This window comes from Engraulis encrasicolus, chromosome 12 (genome assembly GCF_034702125.1).
Source record: "Engraulis encrasicolus isolate BLACKSEA-1 chromosome 12, IST_EnEncr_1.0, whole genome shotgun sequence".
NCBI classification, from domain to species: Eukaryota; Metazoa; Chordata; class Actinopteri; order Clupeiformes; family Engraulidae; genus Engraulis; species Engraulis encrasicolus.
In genome coordinates, this window is record NC_085868.1 from 47,142,231 (window position 1) to 47,151,671 (window position 9,441).

A 9,441-nucleotide genomic window follows, 5' to 3' on the forward strand; every position below is an offset into this window, starting at 1 on the left:
ATGGGGGCAAAATGTCATCCCCATCTCCATTTGTGTAGTGTTTTGGATGATGATGACACAACACGCTTTTTGAAAAGGTTAGGAGGAGTTTCTCTGCTCCCCCCAAACTGACATCCTGAACTGCCTCATGCCCCTGAGCCCTATCTCACGCCTTTTGTAAAGTATTCACGAAAAAAAAACTTTAATTTTCGTGGTGCATTCACGTTATTGTCCGTTTTTCGTGGTTGGGTAACGAAACGCTGCCTATTCATTTGAATTGCCCCACTGCTGCTATGGTTATCCAAGCGTCTGCAGGGGCGGGGAGGGGGTGCTGACATAACACTGCTGACTACTCGGGACTCACTAATTCGACGACCTTTCGGTACTTACGCCTTATGTCATACGACCCTAAACCTAAACCTAACCTTAACCCTAAACCTAAACCTAACCCTAACCCTAATTAACCCTAAACCTAACCCTAACCCTAAACCAAACCCTAACCTTAAAGGGACACTGTGTGAGATTGTTGATTGTTTATTTCCAGAATTCATGCTGCCCATTCACTAATGTTACCTTTTTCATGAATACTTACCACCACCATCAAATTCTAAGTATTCATTATGACTGGAAAAATTGCACTTTTCATACATCATACATTTGAATTTCCAAAAATAGCCATTTTTAGCTGCAAAAATGACTGTACTTGGACCATACTAGGAAATATTTGTTTATTACTTAGTTAACTTTCATGTAGATCAAATCTGGCAATAGGCAGCGCAGTTTCAATGAGCAGCATAGTTGCAGTACCTTTTTTGACCATTTCCTGCTTAATGTCCCTTTAACCCTAAACCTAATCCTAACCCTAAATTGCTTGTTTGAAATGTTTGATTACCATGTGACGGTACCGAAAGGGCGTCAAACTAGTGGGTCGCTAGTAGGCAGCAGTCTGGTAATTCAAATGAATAGGCAGCGGAAGCGTTGCCCAACCATGAAAAACGGGCAATAACGTGAATGCACCACGTAGTTTGTAATTATTTCCCCATTTTTTGTATGAAAACTTCACGAAAGGCGTGAGATACGGTTGTGCCCCTTCACGTTACATCACACTCATGCATGTGCAGTTACAGCGTTCACTCCACTCCACTCCCCCCCACCCATCTCTCTCTCTCTCTCTCTCTCTCTCTCTTTCTCTCTCTCTCTCTCACACACACACACACACGCGCAAGCACGCACACACACACACACACATACCCAACTGCGATGCCCCTGGATGGCACAATCACAAAGGGACTTGGGTTTTCCCAAGTCACTCACTAATCATTCAGCTTTTGTATTAGCCCCAGTCTTGTCATCAGCTTTCTTTTAATTACCATGATTGCTATAAAAACATTGCACCAAGTCGAGATCACTGGGTTCCTCTGGCAAGGACCACCTTGTCATCCCCCGCAGTAGACTACGTAGCCTACTGTTGGTGACAGAGCCTTCTGTGTTGCTGCCCCCACCCTCTGGAATAGTCTACCCATCCCACATACGCCAAGCCCCCACACTGAAAAGCACCTCAAATACTATCTGTTCACTGTGGTTTATAGACTCTGAACCTGACTGATGTTACTGTGTGGATGTTGTTGCGGCTCTCTATGCCATTTCACAGAAAATGTCATGGGTAATACTTAGGGGTGTAAATAATAATCGCAATGTATCGAGGCATTGATCCTACGGCCGACGATTTAATCGAATCATATCATATCGTGGGGCATTTTTAAGTATCAAAAATAATCAAATCACTGGCCCCTGTCCAATGCCCTTGCTCCATAACATAATAGAAGTAGAAAAGTAGTTGCAAAAAACGTGTTGAATCGAATCATATAGTATCGTGGGGAATTCTTAAGAATCGAAAATAATCAAATACCTGCTTTAAGAAATCGATACCGTATCATATCGTCATGGAGTCTGTGATTTACACCCCTAATAATACTGTATAAGGCCCTCTGTTGTGTTTTTATGTTCACTTATACTTTAAGACAAACTAAATTAACATAATATACCCACAATACTCATAATCAAAGGTAAGACCAAATAGAGATGCTAAAAGGAAAACATACTTTTTTCAATAATTTGTTCAGATTTCAGAATTTATTCACAACCATCAAGTATTAAGACAGACCATTAATGTATTTATGAAAGATACAAACAACCCTTAATGTCATCGATCACTGTGTACAGTACCAAGAAGAAATTGTGAAAAAGTGGAAACTCCCTTTACTGTGTCTCTGGATATGATATATACAGTACTAAGCGGTTAGGAAGACATTGTTAGGAGTAAGGTGATTTGCCATTCAAAATACATTTCTCTACAAAAAACATCAGCAGTTTGAAACATACAGAGTACAAATCGTTTATTTTGTCTGAATTCATGCCCAGATTTTAGATTGTCAGTCATCTCCATTCACAGTCATCTCCATTTAAAAAATCACTTATAACTGGTTTAGTGAGTCTTGAAATTTCTCATGTGCTATGTCTGTAAAAATTCCCGTTCATCCAGGATGTGTTATCCAAACAGTTTAGCTGTACTGAGAGCAATTGGACTTCTTCTTGGAGCTTGAAACCCTGCCACTGAAAAGCTTCATCAGTTTCTGGTCAATGTCAGGGATGCCGTGTATAGGAGCCCGTCCTAGTCTAAATGTAGGAGTTTTTAATGAATAAGGCTTGATCACTTGTTGCATCAGAATAGGCTGACTGTGACTGTCTGCTGCTGAGGTCAGCTGATCTGCTGGCCAGCGAGCTCCTCTCCGATCTGGACGACCGACCGGACCTCGATGACCTCTCCGACCCCAGTGACCTCTCGTCTGACCTGTCGGAAGTCTTCGACCTGGCCGAACGCTCGGACCTCAGGGAGCGTTTGGTCTTGGAAGAACGGCCCGTCTTCTCCGTGATGCCCGAGACGCTGGAGAATGCGGTTCTGGAGGAAATCTTCGATATGTAGGACGATTTGGACGCCGAGGAGATCTCGGACACCGTGGAGAACTTGGACGAGACGGGCAGTTCGTCTTTGGCAATCGGAACAGGGGCCACCAAAACTGGAGTTCTATACAAAGCAAAAATGTAAATGATTCAATTAATACTCATTGCATCACAGATTATACAATTTACGTAATAAGAATAAGCGAAAGAAAACATTATTTTACAAATTATAGCTCCTATTACAGCTAAATTAACTACACATTCATATGATCTCTTACTATTTTATGTCAGTATTATTTCATCCAATGATAGAAATAGTTCTGAATACACATACTCCTATAGAAGCAGACGGCAACTCTGGGAACACCCATGAAATTGCTTGTTTTCCCCCACGTTGGCTAATCAATATGACAAATGACTGGCAGTGATTGGACTGCACGAGCATTCGGAGGGGAAAACAATGCAGTTTAATGGGCGGGCCAGAGGAGCCGACTGGGTGAATAGGCCTACGTAGTGTACTGCATTGAACATATGCAATATAGTGTAATGCCATGTACTAATGTGCTTACGTCGAGTATTCTAGGGCCCATATCTTGCAAACAGTCACCAGGTGAAATACGCCCCCACTGATGTGGAAGGCAGAACCGGCCCACCCCAGGAAGAGGGGCGTGCCCAGATCAAACCTATCAGAAGCCGAGAAAAGATACTGTTTACAACACAATAGCTTTACAACATAGGGCGCTCTGAGTCTGTATGATCATGCCATATTTTGAAATGGAAGTCATATTTATTAAGAAAAAATAGGGAATTTGAAAAGATACTGTATACATGCAATACAATAGCTTTACAGCATAGGGCACTCTGAATCTGTATGATCATGGCATATTTTGAAAAGGTAGTCATATTTATTTAGAAAAAAATAGTGAATTTGAAATGCTCTTTCTTACTGTAGGCCGTCAATGTTGGGATTTAAGTACTCAGCCCTGACAAACTGAGCATACACAGCGTAGCCAGCGGCTGCCGAAATTCCTGTGGAGGAGAGCGGAGAGTCAGGGCCTGTCCATACTTGCTCTATATTCAGTTGTTCCCTTTAGGAACACGTACACACACACGCGCGCACACACACGCACACACACACACACACACACACACACACACACACACACACACACACACACACACACACACACACACACACACACACACACACACACACACACACACACACACACACACACACAGAGGATCCATTGCCCCAAAGCCACATGATTACAGTACTCAGGGGTGGACTAATAAAATGGCCTCCTTAAGGCGAAGGCCCAGGGGATCATAGATCCCGCCAAATTAATTCCAAAAATGTATGCACACTTCAAGTCAAGTCAACTTGGTTGTCAATTTTTTTTTACATGCACTGGTCATACAAAGAATTGAAATTACGTTTCTTACTTTCCCGTGTAGACGTAGACATACTTTAAATACAGATATAGACAGATTTTAGACACGAAGAGCTCGTTTCCAAAACGCTATATCCACCATTTTTGACTTTTTGCATTTTAATATTGGAATTGACTGATAAGAAGTCCTATAATCTAAGCGTGAATTCTTGCCATTCAAATGTTTTCAGAACATACTTTTTAAACCTGTATAAAATGCATTTTGCAATGCAATTCAATGGAAAGCCCAATACAAAATCATCAATTTCCCAACATTCTATAAAATGGATATATCTCATTTTGGAAAAGAGCTCTTATAGACATAGACATAGACATAGACATAGACAATAAAGCATACTTTGTAAAGTAGGCATTTATTAATCCATTCCTGACAATAGAGTCACCTACCAGCAATAACATGGCAGATGCCACCAGAGAAGAGAGCCCTGTTCTTCTCCTTGTCTTTGCCCCCGATGTATGTGCACTCCATGCCCAGGAGGGACAGGATGAAGCCCAGCATGCCCAGGCTGAGGCCGCCCATCAGGAGGGCACGCACTATCTGCACATGATCTGGAGACACATGCAGAGAGAGCACTTTAGTGTTTATAATGAAGATAATATAAAATATTACTATTATTGTCATCAGCATGTTCAGACTCTCCATTCGGAGCGGTGCGCACACACACTGTCTGCGCATGATCTGAGCACGGAAAGGGAGGATTTAGTGTGCTAAAAATGCACTGTAAATGAAAACATGTATGTAAAGTTGTATACATGTATATGTATGAATGAACTACAACCTTGATTAGTTAATCAATCATTGCATTTCTTGAATTCTCGTTGTTATAATCAGCATTTGATCAGAGGGGGGGCATGCACTATCTGCACGGTAGTGTTTATTGAAGGAAAATAGAATAGCTGCAGCTATTCCTACTTTTGGTGAACACAGGGAAAAAAACATTGAAAACTATCCCCTGAGCAAAGAGAAAGACAGGTAGGCCTACTATAAAATGCTCTGTGCATGAAAACATACGTATAAATAACCCCCTGCCAGTTTCCTTCCTACAATGTATATTGTATATAGGGTTTCTCTATCGTCACAAATCTTCTCTCCCCCTATCCTGTAGGAAAAGGATCATTGAGTCAGTTATTTTACCTGTTCTGGACTATGGTGATATTATTTACAAAAATGCAACCATATCCTCACTCAGTATGCTTGACTCCATATATCATTCGGCCATCAGGTTTTCAACAGGCTCTGCTTATAATACTCACCACTGCATATTATATGACACAATAGGTTGGCCTTCACTTACAGAGAGGCGTTTTAGACATTGGATTCTTTTTATTTATAAAGCCATCCTAGGAAAACTTCCTTCTTACATTTCTTCACTTCTAAACTGGCACTCAAGTATGCATCACACACGTTCAAGCAGTCAGCTCCTACTTTCTGTTCCAAGTGTACGAACTGAACTGGGCAAATCAGCCTTTTGTTTTGATGCCCCCAGGTCATGGAACTTAATTCAGCGCACTTTTAACTTGGAATCTTTGATTTCTTTTAACCAATTTAAGATTTTAATTACAAACCTTCCCAATCCAGTTTGCAATTGCTATCGCTGAAAGCTTGTTTTTTTAGTGCTGACTATGCTTATTTATGTCTATAACATTTTCTTTTATGTTTATATACACTCTTTCTGTCTATGTTTGTGTTGTGATATTTGTGATGTCCGAGTATTTATTTTATTTTCTTTATTCTTTTTTTTATTCATATATTCTTTTAATGTGTTTTTATACTTTTAAATGCAGCTTATATGTCGTTATTGCCTGGATAACTTAATTATTTAATACATTTATACTTGTAAATTCTCGGCTGCATCGAAAAAGAGGGCCACCCTCAATGTATTTCCGAGAAGGAAAATAAAGGTTCAAATCAAATCAAATGTACCTTCACGGAGTAACTAGAATAATGATTCAGAGCTGGTTGGTTAAAAGCTGTGGCAAGATTTTCTGACCCTGGTATTGACACAGACCAAACCAGAACACAAGAAAGGCATAACTGTTTGCAACAGATAGATTGCAATTAACAATTGGGTATTGTGATGAGGCGCACTCCAACCCCTTTTCTCTCTCAGATGTATGATGAAATCCAAGGCACTCTTCGTCTTCATTAAAAAGCTTTTAATTAAATGTAGCTAGTTCATACTTGAACATTAAAATTTGCCAACATGTTTCGGCCAAACATTGGCCTTCATCAGGGCTTTAAAAGGCCCTTTTAGCCCTGATGAAGGCCAATGTTTGGCCGAAACATGTTGGCAAATTTTAATGTTCAAGTATGAACTAGCTACATTTAATTAAAAGCTTTTTAATGAAGACGAAGAGTGCCTTGGATTTCATCATACATCTCTAAGTTACGTCTAACCAAAGAGCACCTTCGCACTACAAAACAGAACGCCGAAGCCCTCTGACCTACGCCTTTGTTTAATGCCCCTTTTCTCTCTCTTCCAATAATTATTACCTCCCCCAAGAAGGTTATGTTTTTGGTCGTGCTGCATATTTTTTTGTCTGTTTGTTTGTTTGTTTGTTTGTTTGTTTGTTTGTTTGTTTGTTTGTCTGTCAGCAGGACAACTCAAAAAGTTATGCACAGATTATGATGAAATTTTGTGGAGTTGTTGGAAATGTCAAAAGGAACAAGTGATTACATTTTGTTGGTGATCCGCGTCACGGTCTGGATTCTTCACCATTGTTTTAGAGCATATTTGGCTTTGCAGTGTTACTTCAACACTCACACAATTGAGTTTCACACTACAATTGAACAGGACCATATATAGTATGCTCAGAATAGTGTTAAATCAATACTATTTCTTTATATTCAAAAAGCACAGCATGTGAGTGCCAGAGGTGGAAAGTAACTAATTACTTTACTCGCGCTACTGTAATTGAGTAGCTTTTTTGTGTACTTGTACTTTTTAAACTACTTTTTAAAATGTGTAATTTTACTTTTACTTGAGTACATTTTCTTTCGAGTAATGTACTTCGGTACATTTTACAGCACAAGCTTTACTGAGTAAAAAAAGCCTAGAATTCTAGCCTAGTTTATAAAGTTGGCGCGTGCGACCTCTCACTCAAATGCTGATGGCTGACATCGAGGCTGACGATGGAGATTCACTTAACTCAGAGGAGATCAACACAGCTGTTCTTCCTCTAACCCAGTGCACCCCTTGCACATCTAGAGGCAGAAGACGCTGATTGTTAAAAAGTAACTTTTTACTTTTACTCAAAGTACATTTTAAATTATTTACTTTTTACTTGAGTAGATTTTTTGACTGGTAAATTTACTCGTACTTGAGTACATTTTCAACAGATTAAGAGTACTTGAGTACAATATTTTAGTACTCTTTCCACCTCTGGTGAGTGCTAAGGCCTAACTCACCGTCCACAGACCAGAGCACGGGGAAGTCGTAGCAGTTGGTGACGGCGGTGGAGTCTGTGAAGCAGGACCTCCAGAGGCTGGACCAGTACCAGGCCACGGTGATGATGGAGTTGCCGCCCTGGCCCCCGATGGAGGTCACCTTCCAGCCCTCCATGGCCATGGAGCAGGCTATGAAGATCCAGCCTGTCACCGACAGCAGGAAGCCCCAGATCTGCAGCACGCGGATCTTCATCTTTTGGGAGAGGATCGCCTGTCTCTGGAGTTGTTAGAGATCAATTGTAAAGTCATTTTTTTTAAAAATGTTTTTTTTTTTTTTTAAATTGTGAAAATCCAGTGTCTAGTATGTGAGTTTTTGAAATTTGGGTGTAGAGTTTTGAGAATTTGAGACATGATTCCAGTAATTGTGTGTAAACAATCAAGAAAAGGTTAAATAACTATTTAAGAGTTGATGTTCACTATGTTTCAAATAATATTTGGTTCCACTCAAAAATTGTGTTAATTTCAGTGTATCCGTTTCAGAGTTAATTTTGCTCAAGCTTTTGTAAATATTGAGATCTCTGTGGCTGAAATTACACTGGCCAGTGTGGCCACCTGCAGAATTTTACTTCTGACTTCTGACTTTACTTCTGACTTTTGAGCCCACTGTCAAATTTGACTCTCCAGTATTATACAATAAAAAATACAGTGCACAACATGTTTTTATATAGCGCAGTATCACAACCATTAAGTTGACTCAAAGGGCTTTCAAAATACACACACACACATTCCCACATTCAAACACATTCAAACTGGATTTATATAAGTTTACTCTGAAACATTGACAGCCCATTTTAACTATGTACTGAAATCTCTACTTCTACAATTCTACATTACCTCAGTGCAAGTCTGTGGTCATCATTCCATCCACTGAGTCTCTGTGCCTCCTCTGTCTCCTGTTGCTGGTGTGACTGTGAAAGAGCTTGTCTCAATGGTGGGATCTTTCACCCATGATGTTGATTTCTATCTGTGTGTGTGTGTGTGTGTGTGTGTGTGTGTGTGTGTGTGTGTGTGTGTGTGTGTGTGTGTGCGTGTGCGTGTGCGTGTGTGTGTGTGTGTGTGTGTGTGTGTGTGTGTGTGCGTGTGCGTGTGCCTGTGCGTGTGCGTGTGTGTGTGTGTGTGCGCGCACGGGCGTGTGCCTGCGTGCATGTGTTTATGTTTATGAGATAAATAGCTTTAGGACAAGGGAGTGGGAGGGAGTGAGGGAGAGAAAACAGCAAAAGATGCTTGCTGGTGTGAAACTTCAACTTGTCAGGTTCCCATATTGCCTGTCACCATGGTTTTTGTTCTGGCTGTGAAAATGCTTACCTTAACACTTACCGAGTGGATCAAACACTGCTATCCCACAATATCCACACAACTTGTTTTGACACATGACAAATATCCAGTGTTTTATTCTGTTATTCTCATTTTTTTACCTGCTGAGTGGGAAAAGAGTTACCCCGAACCCAGACCTTTTGGGTGCCAAACTTGAGCTTTGCTTGCTGCTTCATCAAAGTGCCAGTCCATAAAAGATTTCGTGACAGGAGGCTGACTATTGCAAGAGTGGTTTTCAGCCCATAGACAGCAGAAGTGCTCTTCATTCGCCTACAATGGGGCACC

General features: G+C 40.7%; 1 protein-coding gene across 1 annotated transcript; it reads right to left on the reverse strand.

Annotated features, from left to right (window-relative positions):
• Positions 1-2,628: 2,628 nt before the first annotated feature.
• cldn10e (claudin 10e) lies at positions 2,629-8,761 on the reverse strand. Its single transcript, XM_063212325.1, has 6 exons — positions 8,677-8,761; positions 7,804-8,059; positions 4,782-4,943; positions 3,888-3,969; positions 3,510-3,623; positions 2,629-3,064 (listed from the first exon to the last, which is right to left on the reverse strand). The coding sequence occupies exons 2-6, from the start codon at positions 8,033-8,035 to the stop codon at positions 2,656-2,658; spliced, it is 999 nt and encodes a 332-aa protein (XP_063068395.1). The 5' UTR covers positions 8,036-8,059; positions 8,677-8,761; the 3' UTR covers positions 2,629-2,655.
• Between the last annotated feature and the right edge of the window lie 680 nt (positions 8,762-9,441).